The 23182-nt window shown below is 48.4% G+C and overlaps 1 protein-coding gene across 1 annotated transcript in view; it reads right to left on the bottom strand.

The window, feature by feature from the left end:
• LMNA (lamin A/C) overlaps positions 1-10550 on the bottom strand; it is a 30309-nt gene extending 19759 nt beyond the window's left edge. Inside the window, exon 1 of the mRNA XM_066608778.1 lies at positions 10119-10550. Within this exon, the coding sequence (XP_066464875.1) occupies positions 10119-10465 (347 nt within the window). The 5' untranslated portion in view covers positions 10466-10550. The remainder of the gene's footprint in view (positions 1-10118) is intronic.
• Positions 10551-23182: the final 12632 nt, after the last annotated feature.

Below are 23182 nucleotides of genomic sequence, written 5' to 3'. Positions count from 1 at the left end.
TCCATCCATCCTGATCCCCAGACATCACACGCACCGCTCCGCTCCATCCATCCTGATCCCCAGACATCACACGCACCGCTCCGCTCCATCCATCCTGATCCCCAGACATCACACGCACCGCTCCGCTCCATCCATCCTGATCCCCAGACATCACACGCACCGCTCCGCTCCATCCATCCTGATCCCCAGACATCACACGCACCGCTCCGCTACATTCATCCTGATCCCCAGACATCACACGCACAGCTCCGCTACATCCATCCTGATCCCCAGACATCACACGCACAGCTCTGCTACATCCATCCTGAACCCCAGACATCACACACACAGCTCTGCTACATCCATCCTGATCCCCAGATATCACACACACAGCTCCGCTACATCCATCCTTACCCTTACACACAAACTCCACTACATCCATCCTGACCTTCAGACACTATCACACACAGCTCCGCTATATCCATCCTGATCCCCAGACATCACACACACACCGCTCCGCTACATCTATCCTGATCCCCGGACATCACACACACCCCTCCGCTACATCCATCCTGATCCCCACACATCACACACACAGCTCCGCTACATCCATCCTGATCCCCATACGTCACACACACAGCTCCGCTACATCCATCCTGACCCTCACACACACACACACACACACACACAGCTCCACTACATCCATCCTGACCTCCACACACATCACACACACAGCTCCACTACATCTATCCTGATCTCCACACATCACACACACAGCTCCGCTACATCCATCCTGAGCCCCATACATCACACACACAGCTCCGCTACATCCATCCTGACTCCACACACTATCACACACAGCTCTACTTCATCCATCCTGATCCCCAGACATCACACACACACACACAGCTCCGCTACATCCCTCCTGATCCCCGGACATCACACACACAGCTCCGCTACATCCATCCTGACCCCCAGACATCACACACACACACAGCTCCGCTACATCCATCCTGACCCCCAGACATCACACACACACAGCTCCGCTACATCCATCCTGATCCCCAGACATCACACACACAACTCCGCTACATCCATCCTGATCCCCACACATCACACACACCTCCACTACATCCATCCTGACCCTCACACACACACCGCTCCACTACATCCATCCATCCTGACCCTCACACATCACACACACAGCTCCACTACATTCATTCTGACCTCCACACACATCACACAGCTCTACTCACTCAATCCATCCAGAACCCCACAGCTCCAACACATTCATCCTGACACACACACAGCTGCAGAGTCCTACCATCGCTGCAGAGTCCTACATTTACTTAGCCATGTGGTCATGTGATCCATGACTCCTCCCACACAGGGCATCACATGACATTGACATCATCGGAGGCCCTGGAAGCTGTTGGCTCTGCAGGTCTGTGTTTCCCCTGCCGGAGGAGAGTTAACCGGGGCTAGGGGGCAGTGCAGGCTCTGAAAATACCGGCCTGTAATAGGGCCGGTAAAAAAAATACTGGCACGACAGAAAAAATACCCGCCAGGCCGGTGGTTTACCAGCCGGTGGCAACCCTAGCTGCAATGCATATTTCTTGCAAAATGCATCAAAATAAATAAAATTTTAAAAATAAATAAATAAAAACATTAAAAAAATAAATCGCAGGTTTGTAAGTGTGATATCGATTCAAGTTTTGCAGAGTTTCGTCAGTGTGAATGCATCCATAGTTAGCAGTCTGACCAGTCGCTTACGACCAATTGGCTACTATTAACCTCTTCACTGCTGAGCGACAGGAGTTTCAGGCTCTGCTGTCCAGGAGAGCTCCGCTATAATTCAGGAAGCAATCGTGCGGCTTTATGTGGCGGGGGCCGGTTCCTGTTTTTGCACCATCCTCTGGGTTATCCACACAATATGGAGGGGGCTGCAGAGGAGAAGGAAGTGGTAGCGAGGAGAGCTCAGCGATAAGATCGCCACTAGCAGGAGGAATTTAATGCTCATCACGACGTCTTATTTCATTTTAAAATAGCGTCACATCTGAGGAAAATTACCACAAGGATCAAAATGATGCTGCCCCTATGGTAGAAGTAGATAAGATGGCAGAGCTACATATAGAGGAACTGCGGGCCTCATTTACCAACGCTAACAGTAAAATGGTCTCTGTTGCCCCTAGCAACCAATCACAGCATAGCTTGCATTCCTGAAACAGCTGAGGTAAAATGAACACTGCGCTGTGATTGGTCGCTATGGGCAACAAGGACGTCTCACTGTTAGGCCTCATGTCCCCGGGCGGGTCGGATTCCACATGCAGGACCCTACAGCTGGCAACCCTGCGTACCTGTCCGGGTCTTTCTTCTGTACTACGGACGTGTGCGGAAGCGCCGGCACAAGTGTGCAGTTTTTTTCCCCCCAAACTCCCGCTTTCCTATGGGATCCGTGGCCTGTCTGCAGTGTCAGTGTGGCCGGGCCGCAGATCGGACAGCTTCCATTGACTCCAAAAGGAAGCTGTCCGTGCGGGAGCCGCGGCAAAAGGTTCGCAAAACAAATCCGCATGCTTTAATCTATTCGCGGACGCCCATGCCTCCCTATGGACGGCTTGAATTGTGGATCTTTCGCGTGGATTTCGCAATTCAAATCCGCTCGTGGACGTTGCGCCTTTTGATGAATCTGCCCATGTTTAGAGAAACTCTAGCGCGTCGCATCCCGCAAATCATTTTCATAGCGATGTCCACTATGAAAGGAAGAAATAAGCTGAGCAACGAACGCGATGAACCCGGCAGACACATGCTAAATCTTAGCATTGGCAGCGCACCACAAACACGAGGTTGGCAGGGATTCACAACGGCGTCCAATCACCGAGCAGCAAATCATAAACAAACAAGTCTGCCAAGTAGCACAAATAACGTTACGGGACGAGACCTGGAGCGGACCTCCGGCGTACAGGTCACCTACACAGTATCCTCTACACCTGCTGCTGCGCCATTTTACTGTACACAAAGCCGCCACCAGAGGCCAAAATACTTTCACTTCACCTGGAGCAACTGATGAGGAATAATTGGTGGTTACCATGGCATCCAATGAGGAAGTGGAGGGTTACCCTTAGGGTGGACACCCACTGGCGTTTTTTTCTATCTTGCACTGCGAGAGCAAGTGAAAACACTCGCCTCGCAGCGCAAGAAAAACGCTGGAGAAAAAAAAACAAAAAAAAAACGCTGGAACATCACCAGTGTTTTCAATGCGGCCAGTGGCAGAAGTGCTAGCCCCATTGAAAACATAGAGAGAATACCACGGACTTCTGTCACAGCTGTGGCAGGAGTTTCCTTCATGCCCGCGGGGATAGCTAAAATAGTGCTATTCATGCTAAGCACTAGCTGCTATTGGCTGAGCGCTCAGCCAATCAGCACAGTCCTTTCAGGAGGCGGGGATTTTTAAATCCCCGCCTGCTGAAAGTGCTGGACAGCAGTGCTGGGGAGCCAGCTGGAAGACGCGTCTGAGCGGCGGAGAGGTGAGTAAAGATTTTTTTTCTTTTTTTTAAGCAGTTAAAGGGGTTGTCTCGTGAAATCAAGTGGGGTTCAGCACTTCTGTATGGCCATATTAATGCACTTTGTAATGTACATCGTGCATTAATTATGAGCCATACAGAAGTTATTCACTTACCTGCTCCGTTGCTAGCGTCCCCGTCGCCATGGTTCCGTCTAAATTTGCTGTCTTCTGGCGTTTTTAGACGCGCTTGCGCAGTCCGGTCTTCTCCCTGGTGAATGGGGCCGCTCGTGCCGGAGAGCTGGTCCTCGTAGCTCCGCCCCGTCACGTGTGCCGATTCCAGCCAATCAGGAGTCTGGAATCGGCAATGGACCGCACAGAGCCCACGGTGCACCATGGGAGAAGACCCGCGGTGCATCGTGGGTGAAGATCCCGGCGGCCATCTTGGTAAAGGAAGAAAGAAGTTGCCGCAGCGCGGGGATTCGGGTAAGTAATAAACATATATATATATATATTTTTTTTTTTAACCCATCCCTTGGGTTTGTCTCGCGCCGAACGGGGGGCCTATTGAATAAAAAAAAAAACCCCGTTTTGGCGTGAGACAACCCCTTTAATGATGATTTTTCAGGGAAGGGCTTATATTTCAAGCCCTTCCTCGAAAATCATTCTGCGGGGCTTGCCAGAAAGCACTGCTTTCAATGGGATCCCATTGAAAGCAATGGGATAGCATGCTCCACTTCTGCCACAGCTGTGACAGCTGTGGCAGAAGTCGGTGGTATTCTCCCTATGTTTTTAATGGGGCTAGCGCTGCTGCCGCTGGTCCCATTGAAAACACTGGCGATTTTCCAGCGTTTTTCTTGCGCTGCGAGGCGAGTGTTTTCATTTGCTCTCGCAGCGCAAGATAGAAAAAAAACGCCAGTGGGCGTCAGCCCTTAGTGACTGGCTTTTTTCATAACAGCTTGAAAAACGGAAGCTGCAATCTTATTGGTTGCTACGGGACACACATTAAGCGTGGATTTAGATGGCGATTTTACTGCACGATCTCTATACATTGCGAGATGCACAAAAATCGCATGGTAAAAGAAACCATTGTTTTTAACGGGTGCGGTGGCGTGCTATTTTTCTCACAAAGTCGTCCTATTTTTAATCAATATCGTCCATTCCTCCCTATAGGAGCACAAAAAAAAAAAATTGCATCACACTTGCACCAACATGTGAATACGATTTTGTTTCTGCGCCTATGGGGGGGGGGGGGGGGGGACGACAGACTGACAGCGAAACCTCCACTTTCACTCTGGTTGCTATGGGCAATGACTCCATGATTAGACCAGTACGCCCTCCTCGCATGTTGCATGTAGTGGTGGCGGTCACACCAGACCTTGAACCTCAGCGATGCCCCCTGGCTCTGGGTTCAATATAGCTGACACCCCTAATCGATCATTCCAGATGGCAGGGGGCAGACGTTTGGTAAGGGGCACCTACAGTGGTGGCAGCTGTTACTCCCTGCCTCACCACGCCCGTGACCTTTATCTGAATACACCCACATCAGCCGTGCCAGTCACTGGCTCTTTTGTGTGACTGGCACAGAGGTGGTTAATGGGCACAGGATTGGAGGCCCGCCATCGGCCGTATCGCCACATTATCTACCAGTCTCGCCGTTTGTGCAGACAAAGAGACTTTTATCAAGGTTATGGGAGCGGCTGCTGAGCAGAAGAAACATGGACGACGTGTGGAATTTCAGACCCTGGAGCTGACGTAGGACAGCGGCGAGGAATCCAGCAGCTCGTGGGTCGCCGGATGATGCAGGCCAGTCACATGTCTGTCCCACGGCCGTCTGACTACATCGGTTTCACTGGCATCAACCACATGTTTCTTGCCTGAAATGCTCTGTGGGGTTCGGGGCGCCCCGTTCCTTCTATTAAGGCCTTCCAGAAAATCCCCTCCTGAAATCCTCTGTGCTGCTGGGACGCGCTGTTCCTTTTACTATGACCTTCCATGAAAATCAACAAACTTCTACACTCTGCTCCTGTAATCCCCTGTGCTGCCTTGGTGCCCCATTCATTCTACTATGGCCGTCCATAAGGTCATCTGAAATCCTCTGTGCTGCTGAGCACCCTGCTCCTTCTACTATGACCTTTAACACAATCAACAAACTTCTACACTCTTCTCCTGCACTCCTCTGTGCTGCTGTGGTGCACCATTCATTCTACTATAAGATCAGCAGGGATGCACTGTTCAGTTTACTATGACCTTCTATACAATCAAGAAACTTCTACACTCTACTCCTGAAATCCTCTGTGCTGCTGTGGTGCACCATTCATTCTACTATGACCTTCCATAAGATCAGCTGAAATCCTCTGTGCTGTTGGGACACACTGTTTCTTCTACTATGATCTTCCAGGAAAATCAACAAACTTCTACACTCTACTGCTGTGATCCTCTGTGCTGCTGGGACGCACTGTTCCTTCTACTATGCCCTTCCGTAAGAGCAGCTGAAATACTTTGTGCTGCTGGGAAACCTGTTCCTTCTACTGTGACTTTCTATAAAAATAAAAAGTACTCCTCCACTCATCCCCTGAAATCCTCTGTGCTGCTGGGACATCCTCTTCCTTCTACTATGGCCTTCAATAAAATCAACACAGTAGTCTCCGGAAATTCTCTGTGCCGCCTGCCAGATGACATTGTGTCGGGACTACTTCTGGGACGGACGACGGCGCCGCGTCGGGACTACTTCTGGGACGGACGACGGCGCCGCGTCGGGACTACTTCTGGGACGGACGACGGCGCCGCGTCGGGACTACTTCTGGGACGGACGACGGCGCCGCGTCGGGACTACTTCTGGGACGGACGACGCCGCCGCGTCGGGACTACTTCTGGGACGGACGACGGCGCCGCGTCGGGACTACTTCTGGGACGGACGACGCCGCCGCGTCGGGACTACTTCTGGGACGGACGACGCCGCCGCGTCGGGACTACTTCTGGGACGGACGACGCCGCCGCGTCGGGACTACTTCTGGGACGGACGACGCCGCCGCGTCGGGACTACTTCTGGGACGGACGCCGCCGCCGCGTCGGGACTACTTCTGGGACAGATGTTTCATGACACAGTGTTTAGTTCTCTAATGATGCACTTCATGCACAATTCATTTGCGATTACATTATGGGCGTGGCAGAATATATAAGGTGTGGGACAGTGAGAAATTACCCAGCAGGCCACAGCGCGTTGTGCAAGGGCTCAGCTACAAATAGTTATTTTATGAGCTGGCAGGTCCCGGCCTTTGGATCGTCATGGCAACAGCAGGTAAAATAACAGTGGCGGGCGTGGGCCTGACAGCACGAAGAATTCATCACACCGGAAAAAGGTGACTTCAGACACAGAATGGAATCTACCTGACGGGTCTGCCTGGGGGCAACAAGGCGATCGCACTAAAGGAACAGGCGGTCACGTGGGGCGAACTGCGCCACGAATGTTTATTAAACCGAACGCCTCTAAAAACGTAAACTCTGAAGCGATAACAGTTTGGCCGCTCTCCTGAGGTAAAGCACGGCCATTAGTACCCCTGCCGGCAGACATTGCCGTGGTACGTATCCGAACTATGCCAGTCATGCAAATTACGTGGGGGAAGGTTCTCATGAGGAATCGCAGCCACGTATGAAAAATGTATCAATTAGCTCATTTTAAATTTCCCTCAGAGCACGGTGTGGCGGCCATATTGCTTCCTACATGAGACAACCGCGTGGTGAACCCTCAGAGGTAAATAGACGGAGCTGGTGGCGGAGTTAACATTTTATGTGCTGGGTTATATTGGCAAGTTCACCTCAGAACATAATGTGGCAGCCATTTTGTTCCCGTGTTTTACCGTCGGCGTGATGTTCGTAAGAATCTACGCGGGCAGAGGAGTCAGGTGCGGGGCCCCATTGCAAAATCTGAACCGGGCCCCCACCTGTAGCACTGGTCTCCTCACACAGGGAAAAGGCCTTCTGGGTCCTCTAGGGCCCGAATGTGACCGCACCCACTACAGTTACGCCCTCGCACGTGGCCCATCACACCCTCCATATTATTATATACGTATTATTTTATAGGCTACCGGCCTAATTACCTTTTCACGTTTACCATTTTAGATATTTTATAGCCTCCATGTAGGAATATTAAACCCATAATTAACTCCGTAGCATATGATTATTTCGCGCTTTATATAGCGGGTGGTATTCGTACCAGATATTAACCCCTTAACATCCCAGGGCATACATTTACATCCTGGGCGTGCGGGGTTTGTATGGAGTAGGATGGGGAGCTGATCCCACTCCATACAAGATGGGTACTAGCTGTCTGAAGGCTGACACCCGCCAGCAGCGATCAGTGCTCACGCTGATCATGGCTGTTAACCCTTTGAATGCCCTCATCGGTATACGTGGGCTGCCGTTCTGTTGCGATGGCTGTAACACACATCGATAAAACAATTGCAAGTTCAAGCCCCGTATGACGGCTAAAAAAAAAAAAAGGGGGTGTCATTAAGGGGTTAAACTAAATCTACGCCAAAACAAAATTATTGAAAAAGAAAAGTTTTGCATATTTTTTTTCCTACTAAAATATGTAAACGTGCGGCGGTATTTCCGTGGTTTCTGTGTATGATGTGGGAGGGTTTGCCACGAGCTTCCCGATATAGGAGGGCCGCATTATACATGGTTTCTTGCGCCGTTCGGCTCCGCCGCACTGAGTCACCCGTCCTGCCTGCCCTCCCTACCATTACACAACCTGTCCCAGTAGATGTGATAGTAATTAACCATTTCTCCGTTTACCACCAATCCGGACAGGCGACTATTCTTCATACATCACATAGGATCAGGGATGGAGCTGGCGGCCATGCTTTTAGGATCTGAGACATCTTCTACATTTCTACGGACTCTGACTGTCGGTGGAAATTCCGACTATCGTGGAAAAACGTCCCGCCGCCCACAGACTCCGTCCCACGTATTTATGTAGTTTGGGGGTGGCGTGCGAGGGAGATAATTACGGATAAATGGCTCTCTGTGGAATGTAGAGGATTGTTGTGGAAAATGAAAAGCAGAACCCGTCCGATGTTGGCAGGACACCATCTCTTCCCGCGTCGGAGGGGAGAGGCAGCTTTGAGATGCCATATAGGGACTTGGAGCGCACCCGCCCCGAAATCGTCAAGCATGGGAGTTATCAGAAGAGAGAACACCTAGAAAGACGTTCTCTGCTGATGGCGGGCAGCGGGTAGGGTGTGCCCATATCAGCAAACAAGCGGCTGCCCAGACACAACACATCGCTGAGAAGCAGAACACGACACGGCTCATCCTCATCAAGCATTTGGCTGAATCTCTAGGACGTCTGTGCCAGGGCAGGCGGGCACAATAGGCTCAACGGGAGAGGAAGATGACAGCTGCAAAGGAAGCAGCTGCCAGTCTCCTTGTGTCCCGACAGGCCTGATACAATGTGCAAATACATGCTTAAATACTCTGTGCCAAACACGACACTCACGGGGTGGGGGGGAGCGTGCAAACATAGAACAGAAGCACATGGCACTGCCACTCTATCACCATGCCACGTGTCCCCGGTATTATACCCACATACAGGATTAATCCCTGTGCCTGGCACTATACTATAATGCCAGGCAGAGGGATTATTACAGTACATGGGTATGATGATAAATACCCGATGTAGGGGGTATAACAGAGGGGGCACACTATTGGGCACAGCAGGTATTAGGTAATGAGCTCCTATGAGTCAGTCTTTCCAAAATAAGAAAAAGAAGATTATTTCTGTCCGCAGCAAAGTCTATTAATGGGCGCCGTCACAACGGGCAGCGCCAGGGCTGGGGAAGGAATCCAGAGAGGATGGGAACTGCATGGAATTTGTTCCCTAAGCTGCCAGGCTCGAGATCCGCTCCTGGAGAAAGTGAAAGTCATGTGTGCGGGGGCGCCGCAGCTTCATTCAAATCCAAACAAAGTGCGCTCAAAGTCTGAAAAACGCATAGAAGTAGCGTGTGCAACATATAAAGGGTTAACAGGATAATATAGTCCCTAGTGTACATGCCCCATATAGCCTCCGAGTTCATGTACGTAGTATATACCACATTCCTTAAACGCCCTATGTATTCCCTACTTCATATAGGTCTTATATACTGGCTATATCCCTCCGTATATACCACTCCAGTCTATACCCCCCCCCCCGTATATACCGCTCCAGTCCATATCACCCCGTATATACCGCTCCAGTCCATATCACCCCGTATATACCGCTCCAGTCCATATCACCCCGTATATACCGCTCCAGTCCATATCACCCCGTATATACCGCTCCAGTCCATATCACCCCGTATATACCGCTCCAATCCATATCACCCCGTATATACCGCTCCAGTCCATATCACCCCGTATATACCGCTCCAGTCCATATCCCCCCGTATATACCGCTCCAGTCCATATCACCCTGTATATACTCCAGCCCATATCACCCCGTATATACCGCTCCAGTCCATATCACCCCGTATATACTCCAGCCCATACCTTCAAGAATATCCAGCCCCAGTCCATATCCTCTGCATATAGTGCCCATTCCATATCCTCTGCATATAGTGCCCAGTCCATATCCCCGATATATGCCGCCACTTCTTACCTTGCCTTCAGCTCATTGTGCTCCTCCCGGATCTTGCTCAGTTCCAGCTGGAGTCGAGCCCTCTCTTTGGCCACAGAATCCAGGGTCTTTCGTGCGTCAGCCAGCTCAGTCTCGTAGGCGGACTTGATGCTGGACGCCTCGCGGCTCACCACCTCCTCAGACTCGGTGATCCTCAGCCGCAGCCCGGCGTTCTCCGACTCCAGGGAGCGCACCTTGTCGATGTAGACGGCCAGCCGGTCGTTGAGCTCCTGCAGGTCTTCCTTCTCCTGCAGGCGGGTGATACGGGTCGGTGACAGTGGAGTGGACGAGTGGCCCCGGTTGGACCTCCGGTTCCCTGGCGTTTCCATGGTGGCTTGGTCTGGAGCAGAGTGAAGGACAGAGTGTAAGTGTCAGCTGCGCTCTCCCGGCTCTCTCTGACTGTCTCGCTCTGAGGGAACTGTAATAATGTTCTCTGGGAGGAGCCGAGGAGAAGCTGCCCAGATCCCAGCCAGTCCCCCAGCCGACAGCTCCGTCCCACGCTCCAAGCGCTTCCCCTGTCCTTTACCCCTTCACCACCGCTCTGGCAGGGCTCGCCACCCACCAAACACACGGAATGCTGCGGGCATCCGTGTTGGAGGAATTCAATGAAAATCTGCATGCTTAAATGGTGTAACCGCACGCTAATACTGTGCAGGAAAACTCGCCGTAGCGGGCGAGCCTAGAAGTGGCGCAGTACACTGTATGTTACGCAACACGGACTGCAAATCTATAAAGTGCAGCTGCTAATTAAGTAAATTGAACACTTTTTTGACGCGGATATAATACAGAATTGGCACAGATTAATACGCCGCGTAACTACAACAAAAAGGCAGCGCTCGCATCTAATGGGTTTGGCGGAGTTTTTCCGCAGCGGAAAATCCACAGCAAAATATGCGTCAAAATCAGTCTTTTTTTTTTTTTGTACATTATGAAGCAAATCCACAGCAAACCTCCTCCCTGAAGGACGTGCTTACAGGGCGATTTTCTCATGTGAGTTTTGTGCGCTGCAAGGGGAGGACATGGGTAAGCGTAATAACCATTCTAGAAACGCAGAACCGTATCGCACTCTCAAACTTGTGATTCTTCAGTGAGTCGGATGCGCTTTTCTAAAAAAATAAAATAAAAAAAAAATCACATGACATCACCGCACACGCGATTATCACACGCGTTAAATAAATCTCGGATCTGAAGATATTTTTTCTCTACCCATATCGCAAAATTGAAATCCGAGCGGAACCTTTCGGATGCTTGTAAATGCACAGGACCTACAACGGTGCCATGAAGGGCTCTGCAGCCGGCTGGACGAGGACCAGGATGAGTCAGGGACTGGGGGAACTCCTTTATCAGAAATGTCAAATACTAAACACGTCCACCCACGCCCAGAGGAAACACCCGCTCTTATCACATGGGCAGCATCACCATGGTGACAGAGGGTGCCACAATGATCCATCCATGCCTAAAATCAGGCACTTAAAGCGGAACTCCATAGACAAGGACTGTATACACCATCCAGTAATCCGGCACCAACATGGCCGCTGCATTAGGTTCCCACAACAGTTACGTTCATAGGAGTTGCACTTGTGGATCAGCAGCAATATACCAACGTCCAGAGAACACAGGCTGACGTAACACACACCTGACACTGAGCACTCACCACTCCTGCCATGCACTGTGCTCTGCACTGCCGCTACTGCTCACATCACAGCACTGCAGGAAAGTTCCTGAATCTACACCACTCACCACAGCGCCCCCTACAGGCACCAGATTCACACAAACATATGTGTATTTGCGCACACATTTCAGTCACGTTTTTACGCATTGGAGGTTGCGTATTTGCGCACACAACTGCGTTTTTTTACTATACTTTTGCTCACACAAATAAACGCAGCCATGGTCTCATACAATGGAATGGCTAATTAGCCTTATTAGTTTCATATGTTCTATTTCTCTGTACAAATGCACAGGAAAATAGAACATTTTGTGTGTTTTTTTGCACAACGGAATTCTGTAAGGAGAAATACGCGATTGTGAACACACCCATTGAAATCAATGGACTCTATTCACTGCGTGCTGCACACATATATGCACCAAATACTATTATCTGAATCTGGCCTTAGGCCAGCGTCACACGGGTGTACTTGCATGCGCAAAATTTATGTACACAATACGCAGAGAATAGAGCCCATTGATTTCAGTGGGTGTGTTCACAAGCGCGAATTTTGCTTACACAATTCCATTGTGCAAAAAAAAAAAGATGCAGCATGCTCTACTTTTTATGTGCAAAAATATGCGTGATACGCTGTATAATTCCACTTCAAAAAGAACTGGAACTCATTATATGAATTAGCCATTTCAATCGCTACGTCTTTATCACATCTTGTATCCAAGCTAGAGGCGGTACAACAGGGTACTAGAGCCTCCATGCCAGTCTGTATCACGTCTTGTATCCAAGCTGGAGGCGGTACAACAGGGTACTAGAGCCTCCAAGCCTGCCATATCACATCTTGGATCTAAGGGTGCATTCAGACGACCGTATATCGGCCGGGTATTCACACCGCCGATATACGGCGTCTCTCTCTGCAGGGGGAGGAGGCTGGAAGAGCCGGGAGCAGTGCTCTGAGCTACCGCCCCCTCTCTACCCCCCTGCACTATTTGCAATGAGAAGAGGCGGGACAGGGGCGGGGTTACATTTCGAGAATTAGCCCCACCCCCCCTCTCCTTGTTGAAAATGCTCCTGGCTCTTCCAGCCTCCTCCCCCTGCAGAGGGAGACGTCGTATATTGGCCGGCGTGAAAAGCCAGCCGATATACGGTCGTCTGAATGCAGCCTAAGCTAGAGGCGGTACAACAGGGTACTAGAGCCTCCTTGCCTGCCCCATATGACATCTTTTATCCAAGCTAGAGGTGGTACAACCGGGTGCTAGAGGTGGTACAACAGGGTACTAGAGCCTCCAAGCCCGCTCGTATCACATCTTGTATCCAAGCTAGAGGCAGTACAACAGGGTACTAGAGCCTCCATGCCCACCCATATCACATTGTGTATCCAAGCTAGAGGTGGTACTAGAGACTCCATGCCTGCCCCATATGACATCTTTTATGCAAGCTAGAGGCAGTACAACAGGGTGCTAGAGGTGGTACAACAGGGTACTAGAGCCTCCAAGCCCATCTGTATTGTAATTACTTATATAAATGTTGCAATCACACAGAGAAAGTTTCATCCATCCGACAACCTCTAGGGGGGAAATGTTAGTGACCATGATATATATATATACACACATACACACACACTGCACAGTAGCACTATTTTGGCAGACATGTCCGGACAGCCCTCGCACATGAGCTCCTCGTAACATGATTCCAGGTGCTATTTATGTCATGGGAAGATGGCGTCTAGACAAGCGCTGATCCCGGAAGCAACCTCAGTATACACCCAGACTACAATAGCATTATACTAGTACAGAATAACAGCAGCCAATCACAACACTGCTTTCATCTCTCCACTGCACATTGAGAAATAAAAGCTGGCTGTTGATTGTTGCTATGAACTAGACTTCAGCCAAAGACGGGTGAGATCTGACCAAAAAAATCATAAACTTACAGGATCCAACTACTCAGCTATAAGAAGCAGGGGTATAGCTGGGGGGAGGTTGGGGCATGTGCCCTGGGTGCAGTTAGCATAGTGAGCAGGGGGCGCCAAATCAGTCGAGCATTGCTTTTCAGCCAGTGAGATGAACGGCTTGGTGTGTCAGGGGGACCGCAGATCGATACTGATCCTCACTTATTCCACCGCCTGTTAAAAAGAACTTGGTATTGGTTTGCTATTTGGGCGAAGGAGTGGTAACTTGCTGTGCCAAGGAGAGTCAGTGTTAGTGTTGTCGGAGGAGCTCCATATGCAAGAACATCACCAATGAAGCAATAATAATAGAGGTATCCCTCGTCTGATGTGGATAATCATGCTTACAGAATGGCGCTGACCTAAAAGGGAACCAGCAGGGAGAGAAAGGAACATATAAGAGGGGGTAGTGGAGGGGCTTTTGGTGGCATCTGCCACTTGGTGTGCTATGAAGTCCTGCTACTGGTGGCTCCTGACAGAGCTGTTCTGTAGCGTCTGATAGGGAGACCCCTGACACGTGACATACATGGGGAGTTGGGAAGGTAAAGTGATGGCTTGTCACGACGACACTTACCAAACTCCTTTCCATAAGGGATACATGCAGTCCAAGACAGAGTATTACTGCAGGCCACCGTAGACACTCCTAGGATAGGGAATGCCAATAAACACAGGAAAATGGGGGTTGTAGTTGTCGCCACCGTTCCTACACACCAGAATGACCTACAGCGGAGAATAAATAAAGGCAGAGGCAGTCTCTGAGTACTACGGGTCCCTAGGAATGGTTAGGGTCCGGAATAAATTTTTATTTGAAAATTTGAACAGAGTACACAAGGCAGTTCACTTTAAGACTTTACAGTGCAGGCAAATGAATTTCAAATGTAGTAAAGATTATTTCTCTTGCAGTACCTCCACCCCATCTCAGATGCGTGGATGTGACAAGTAAGGGTGTACCTCTGCGCGGTGATCCTGGCTCTGGATGGCCGCGTAGGAAAATTAGACAGAGAGGTAGTACCTCTGCACTGGCCTTGTCTGGAGAATTACTTACAATTGCTCTCTCACTATTGGGGACTCACCCCACTCACATCCAGAATTCAGACATCACAGAAAATCTCTCCTCCTCTTCACCACAAGGAAGCTGAGGGTGCTTCCATGTGGCTCTGTGTTAGGTGGCAGTCAGGATGGAAGACCTGCTACTCCAGAAGATGGAACTCCACTCAACTCCTTTGCAGCTCTCAATCACCCCTATTTATACCTTCTCTCATACTACTGACATGACAGACTCGATACATTTACATGCAGACATTGATTTTATTAAAGTTAACCCCTCAAGCGCTGTAGCTGTGCAACACACACACTGAAAATGACAGGACAGGCTTGCACAGTGCATCTACATAGTACATGTATGACATTTATGGAGGGGATCAGGATTATATGCTGGGCCACTACAGTTTCTTTAGAACCGGAAGTGTATCTAAGAGACCCCCGGTAGACCCCTTATTTTACGTAGGCTGATATACAGTAGGAAGAAATTTGGGGAACCCTGCTGCCACCTTTGCGAGGTACCTTCCAACCTTTGAACCATGTAAAGAGGGACATGCCCTGTGGCATGCATACATGCCAAGGCAATTCTTTGTAATGTTAAACCACACCCCTTTTACATTAAGCCACACCTTTATTTACCCTCAGAGTAAAGGCCTATTTAGACACAACGATTATAGCTCAAAATTTATGTCTTTTGAGCTATTATCATTGTGTGCATTTACACAGCAAGATGATCGCTCAAAATTCGCTCAAACGGCAGTTAGCGTGACAGGTTTGAGCATTCACTTTGCATAAGTGTGTAAATGAAGGCTCACGCTGCATGCAGAAGACAAGCAGGATCGCTATCTTCTGCATACAGTGTTTGTCTTCTCGGAGCACTTAGCTGGTATACAGCTGAGCACTCGGAGTGGGGTATGCAGAACACAGCTGGAGCGCTGTCTTCTGCATGTTCTCCGAGCGGGATACCAGCTGTAACAGTAGTATCAGCAGTATCCCGCTGAGAACTCAGAGTGCGGTCCTAACAAGATTCATTGTTGTCTTTCAGCTTGCTGAAAGACATCGATGAGCGAATCGTTAACGAAAACTGCACGATATTCGCACAGTTAGACCAATGATTTTCACTCAAAAGATGGCTTTGAGAGAATTTTGAGTTAAAATCGTTGGGTCTAAATGGGCCTTAATGCAGTCAGATACCAGTTCTACACAGTTATTACAGCGCAGTTGCCTCCAGTAATAGTGATTACAGTGCAGTTACCTCCAGTGATCACAGGTGATGTCTTCTCTGGATGGCGTTATCCCCTTTAGTTTTTCTTCTTTATCTGGGCCCAGATAATCATGAAGACTTCTTCCAGCCATGACTCATCTCTGTATACACTACCTATCCTGCCACTACCCCTAATGCTTCTTTCAGTAACCCCCATAGTACTAGTGCCCTCTTTGGAGCCCCACTTGCACTGAGTGTTCCCTCCGTGGCCCCGCTTTCAACCATCTCCCTTCTGTGGCCCTTCTTGTGTTCAGTGCTCCCTCTGTGGTCCCACTTTTGCACAGTCCCCTTTCTGTGACTCCTCTTGCTCCTCCACCACCAAACCACCACTCTCCCAGCTCTGTACATTGCCCGCAGTGAAAGCCTTCTTCAAGCCAACGCTGCGGCTACTATACACTTTAAGAGCCAGAGAGGGGTAGGAGTTAGGTTAGGGGGCACAAAGCCCAGTGTCTGGTACTACTGAGAATAAGTGAAGAAGAGGGTGCAGGGTGGCGGCAGTGAGAGGAAATCGGGACATGCCTCTTTCCTCCCCGGACAGCGGGACAACTACACAATCCAGGACTGTCTCACTGAATCCAGGTTGGTTAGTAGCTCTGATTGAGAGCTGCTACATGTGAATTACAGGCCGCTGCTGGCCAATGACACCGCCTGAACTTGTAGCAAAGTGTGAAGAGTAAGGCAACAATAATGTATATCCCACAATATGCAATTTTCTTTGCTGTGGACGCTGTCAATGTGTCAATGGCAGGCTACACATTCGGCATAGTCGCTAGCAGCATACCCGGCACGCGGTGAGAATATTGCCTAATATTTACCTAATTACCATTGGAAGTAGTTTACTATTCTGACATTTCCAATTAGCGGTGAGTAAGCTTTTTCCGCAGCCTGGCAAGGGCAATCAGTGAGGTTGTGGATAGATACGAGCAGCACCAAGTGTTGTGAGTGAAGATGTGACTGATCTTTGTCATTTGTGCTGACCACCGTCACAAGTGCTGCGTAGTTTAGCTGAGCCCACATCAGAGCCGAGGGTGAGAGTCCTTACCCTTGTGGATTCCGTGTGGTAATGGGTGGGTGGTATGTGGCCGTGTTGCAGGTTATGGTGTGGCGATGACAGACAGAGGTAGCACATTTTTATCAAAAGCAACATTACTGAATAGGATCGGTATTTACATTGTTCCACTCCACAGGACGGTTTGCATGACACTCAATATAAACTCTCTTAAAGAGACAGTACTGGATTACTCATTATGCGTTCTGCGAGTTCTCGTTACCCGGCATGATGCACCGTAGACGTGTCCATACAGAGGTCGTCATACCATAATGGCGTCTCAATCCCTGCATTAGGTCAGTCCTCAACTACCTCCTCCTAACCAAATGCCTTGTTGCCCCCTTCCATTCTCTTTATATGGTGTAGCATACACCCTATGTAACATCACACATATTAAACGTAACCACATTACATTACAAAGGCATAACGACTACCCTACAAGGCCTCACATTAAACTATGGTGCCAAACAACCATTACGTTAGTGATACTTCTTTTTATACATCCCATAAGGTCCTTGAACCCACCCTGGCTAGGGATTTTATGCAGTCTTGAGAAACAAATGCACTCACGTAGAGTTCTGAGTTTATGCTGTTGTCTGCCCCTTCAGCCCCCAGGTCCTCAGGACTCACTGGTCAGGTGGAGTCATCTTCTGGCCCTGGGTCATCAGGGCTCGTAGGTAGTCTCTCTGGGTCCGGGGCCCCTGTTGCTCAGGCCCTCCCCTGGCAGCTCCTCAGCATGGAGAAACTGCCTGCTGCATTGGTCTGGAGTAGACCCCCGCCACTTCAAGATTCCATGCTGGTGATGCTTGGGCTCTGCTTGGGCTCTGATCTCCCTCTGGCTGATTGCATAGAAGTTGTGATACAGCTCCTTACTTTATATGGGAGGAGCCTGAGAATGTCCATGATGATTCTGGAAGGTGGGCGGGGCCTAGCCCTGTTGTCTATTGGCTGCAAGCAGGCAACAATGCAAAGTCAGCAATCAACAGAGTTAACCCCTTACACATGTGCCACAGTGGGTGGGTAGTATTGTGGCAAACAGAGTTAAGGTTCAGAGGGAGGGAAAACAGGGGCAGACTGGGCTGAAGGACATGTGCCACCCCCCAGGACAATCTCTCATGAATATTTAGGGCCGCTCTGTTTTTTTCCCCTTCAGTGTGGAACTTGCCGTTACCCGTACTGACACAGGATAGCAGCACCGTATGCAGAGCTCGGCACCCACCTTCTCCAGCCAGAAACAGGGAAAGGAGCAGAGCTCTGCATGCGGCCCTGTCATCCTGGTCACAGAGGGAGCAGAATTCCATTCTGCGGGCCATAGAGGGGGCATAGATATTTTATGGGTGACAAAGAGGGGACATAAATAGTTTATGGGAACCAAAGGTGGGAGACAATTCCTGATGGCCACTGAGAAGGCACAGTTACTTTTTAGCATTGTAAGAGAGGGAGCATAATTGCTTTATATGGGCCACGGAGGGGGCACATTTACTTTATGGGTGAGTCACAAAGAGAGCACAATGCTTAGTAGGGCCACAGAGAGTGTATTATTACTTCCTGGGGAACTACAGAGGTTAAATTATTACTATGTAATGGCCTAAAGGGGTATTATTACTATGTTGGGACACAAAGGAGGGCACTATTACTATGGGGCACAAAGGAGGCACTAAAGTGTGTAGGGTACCATTGAGAATAGCGACTAGAGTCTGCAGAGATGAGTCATGGCTGATAGAAGTTTGTGACAGTCTGTACCTAAATAGAGAAGAAAAGGGAAAGCAGGCAACCATAATCAGAGGAAACATCAATCACGATCACTGGAGGTAACTGCACTGTAATCACTATCACTATGTAGAACTGGTATCTGACTATTATGGGTAAATATCAGCTGAGCCACTGTATATGGGCGTATAAATATTGTATTATAGATGTGCCCTCTCAGATTTTTTTGAGGTGAGGCATATGTCTTGAAACTTCTGCCCCATAACTTTTAATCTTTTTTGATTGACTGCCTGGGTGAGTATCCTTTACTGAGGAAGGGGGGGGGGGGGGGGTCAACACAGCATGGGGCACTTTTTAATCAGGGGGCAAATTGTGGAGCATACTTTTATTCAAAGGCAAAGCAAGGGGCATCTAGGTGCCAAGCTGAGTCATGGCTGGGACTTCTCCCATAATAATGATCTTACAGGGGTGGAGAACAAACGTAAGAGAACAAGTCCAATCTGGGAAGACGTCATCGGTGAGTCACTCAATGTGAATCTTTATTCTTCCCAACTCTGTCTGATCAATACAGTAGTCACCTGTATGGCCAAAGTGATGATGTGTTGTAACATCTTGGGAAGCATGTGTGATACCAGCTGACATACCCAGCTTTGCCCGAGTTAATTTGGTACAAGTGTTTACCCATTGTTGCGACCCCTTTACTTTCTCTATTTATATACTCAGTTTCAAAGATTCGCGTTTGGATCACGAATTATCATGGTTGGACAATGAATTTTTCAAAAAGGCCTGCTTAGTACACCTCCTTGTCCTGAAGGTAGTGTGTATGTGCAAAAATTATTTCCCTAGGCTTTATGGTTTCTGAGAAAAGAACTCTAATGTATCACGTTTTTTTTGCGCTTAGAATTGAATAATCAAGTTGCGACTCCTTTGCTTTTCCTATGTAGGACCTAAAGAATAGTCGTGCCAAATTTCACATCTGTACGACACCGGAAAGTTAGAGAATTAGCGGCGAGTCAGTCAGTGAGTGAGTGAATCAGTGAGGGCTTTCACATTTACATATATATAGATGAGCTTGGTTCTGGAGCTGTATTTGTTATGAACTTGTTTATGATGCTGTGTTTATGCACTGACCGTGGTGCTGTGTTAAAACTATGGACTTGGTTCTGCTACTCAATTTATGAATTTGGTTCTGATGTATTTATATTAGGAGTTTTACTATGGGGCTGTATTTGTTATGAATTTGGTTCTGGTGTCGTATATATGGTATGAGCTTGATTCTAGAGCTGTATTTAAGTACTGAGCTTGGCTCTGATGCTGTATTGTTTGTTATATGCTTGGCTCTGCAGCTGTATTTATGTACTGAGCTTGCTTCTGGTGATTTGCTTTATGTTATGAGCTTGGTTTTGTAGCCGTATTTGTATTATGAGTTCTGCAGCTGAAGTTACATAATGAGTTTAGTTCTGGTGTTGTATTCTTGTTATGAGCTGTTCTGGTGCTGTATTTATGCCATGAGTTTGGTTCTGGTGCTTTATTTATATCATAAGCTTGGTTCTAGGTCTGTATCTATGTTATGAGTGTGGTTCTGGTGTTGTTTCTATATTATATGCTTGGTTTTGGTGCTGTATTTATATTATGAGTTGTTTCTGGTGCAGTATATATGTTATGAGCTCGGTTCTAGAGCTGTATTTAAGTAGTAAGCTTGGCTCTGGTGATGTATTTTTTGTTATATGCTTGGCTCTGCAGCTGTATTTATGGACTAAGCTTGTTGCTGGTGCTTTGCTTTATGTTATAAGCTTGGTTCTGTAGCTGTATTTATATTATAAACTTGGTTCTAGGTCTCTATTTATGTTATGAGTTTGGTTCTGGTTCTGTATTTATTCTAGTGCTGCATGTATGTTAAGAGTTTTGTTCTTGGGTTGTATTTATATACTAAGCTCGGCTCTGGTGTTGTATTTATGCTATTAGTTTGGTTCTGTATTTGTATTATGAGCTTGGTTCTGGTGTTTTATTTATATTATGAGCTTTGTTCTGGTGCTGTTTTTATGTTATCGCAGGCAGAGATAGACAGATTAAGGCCCCCTGTCCATGACCGTGAATTCGCCGGCGGTAAATCGCCAGCGAATCACGCAGGCTGTAGCTTTTCATAGCGTTACTATGGAAAGCGCCGGCCCCCTGTGCACGAGCAAAGAATCATTGCGATTCTCCGCTCGCGGCTGGCAAGTCGCAGCATGCTGCGAATTGCCCCGATTCTCCGGGGTCAGCCTATCTATCAAATAGCCTGACCTGCGGAGAACCGTGTGCCGACTCCTGCTCCCGGGCAGCGGACCTCCGCCGCGGGATACCGCAACACCCGTGGGCAGGGGGCCTAAGGATAGGTCACTGCCTATGGACAGAGCTGTAGGCCAGCCCCCCAGGCTAAAATTTGCCAGCTACCGCTTGGGAGGCAGCATACTGATGAAGGAAAGGAAAACCTAGCTACACGTCTGATAATACGTGCCTGACTAGTACTGGTTCTAACAGTATGTGCTTAGATACACAGCTCAGCTGCAGACAGCACTACACATGAAAGGATTAAGATGTGGCAGACAGTATCACACAGGATAGGATTAGATACACGGCTCAGCAGACAGTATCACACAGGATAGGATTAGATACATGGCTCAGCAGACAGTATCACACAGGATAGGATTAGATACAGCAGACAGTATCACACAGGATAGAATTAGATACAGCAGACAGTATCACACAGGATAGGATTAGATACACAGCTCAGCAGACGGTATCATACAGGATAGAATTAGATACACGGCTCAGCAGACAGTATCACACAGGATAGGATTAGATACACAGCTCAGCAGACAGTATCACACAGGATAGGATTAGATACACAGCTCAGCAGACAGTACCACACAGGGTAGGATTTGATACAGTAGACAGTATTACACAGGATAGGATTAGATACATGGCTCAGCAGACAGTATCACACAGGATAGGATTAGATACATGGCTCAGCAGACAGTATCACACAGGATAGGATTAGATACAGCAGACAGTATCACACAGGATAGAATTAGATACAGCAGACAGTATCACACAGGATAGGATTAGATACACAGCTCAGCAGACGGTATCATACAGGATAGAATTAGATACACGGCTCAGCAGACAGTATCACACAGGATAGGATTAGATACACAGCTCAGCAGACAGTATCACACAGGATAGGATTAGATACACAGCTCAGCAGACAGTATCACACAGGATAGGATTAGATACACGGCTCAGCAGACAGTATCACACAGGATAGGATTAGATACACGGCTCAGCAGACAGTATCACACAGGATAGGATTTGATACAGTAGACAGTATTACACAGGATAGGATTAGATACATGGCTCAGCAGACAGTATCACACAGGATAGGATTAGATACATGGCTCAGCAGACAGTATCACACAGGATAGGATTAGATACAGCAGACAGTATCACACAGGATAGAATTAGATACAGCAGACAGTATCACACAGGATAGGATTAGATACACAGCTCAGCAGACGGTATCATACAGGATAGAATTAGATACACGGCTCAGCAGACAGTATCACACAGGATAGGATTAGATACACAGCTCAGCAGACAGTATCACACAGGATAGGATTAGATACACGGCTCAGCAGACGGTATCACACAGGAGAGGATTAGATACACAGCTCAGCAGACAGTATCACACAGGATAGGATTAGATACACGGCTCAGCAGACAGTACCACACAGGGTAGGATTTGATACAGTAGACAGTATTACACAGGATAGGATTAGATACAGCAGACAGTATCACACAGGATAGGATTAGATACACAGCTCAGCAGACAGTATCACACAGGATAGGATTAGATACACAGCTCAGTAGACTGTATCACACAGGATAGGATCAGATACATGGGTCAGCAGACAGTACCACACAGGGTAGGATTAGATACAGTAGACTGTTTCAAACAGGATAGGATTAGATACAGCAGACAGTATCACACAGGATAGGATTAGATATATGGCTCAGCAGACAGTATCACACAGGATAGGATTAGATACATGGCTCAGCAGACAGTACCACACAGGGTAGGATTAGATACAGTAGACCGTTTCAAACAGGATAGGATTAGATACAGCAGACAGTACCACGCAGGATAGGATTAGACACTCAGTATTTGGCACATGGTTTTCCTTTGTACGGGAGGATTTGTACAGGCAGCTTTTTGTCAATGACTTCTGCTGGAAACTAATATGTGTGCCAAGACCGCACCCTGCGCTGCCCAGCACCCCACCCGCGGGAGCCGGGGACACCTCTGGAAGAGGACAGACCACTGGAATGTCTT

Source organism: Eleutherodactylus coqui, chromosome 6 (assembly GCF_035609145.1).
Source record: "Eleutherodactylus coqui strain aEleCoq1 chromosome 6, aEleCoq1.hap1, whole genome shotgun sequence".
NCBI classification, from domain to species: domain Eukaryota; kingdom Metazoa; phylum Chordata; class Amphibia; order Anura; family Eleutherodactylidae; genus Eleutherodactylus; species Eleutherodactylus coqui.
The sequence above is the reverse complement of the archived record's forward strand: the minus strand, read 5'-3'. Positions and strand labels throughout refer to the sequence as shown.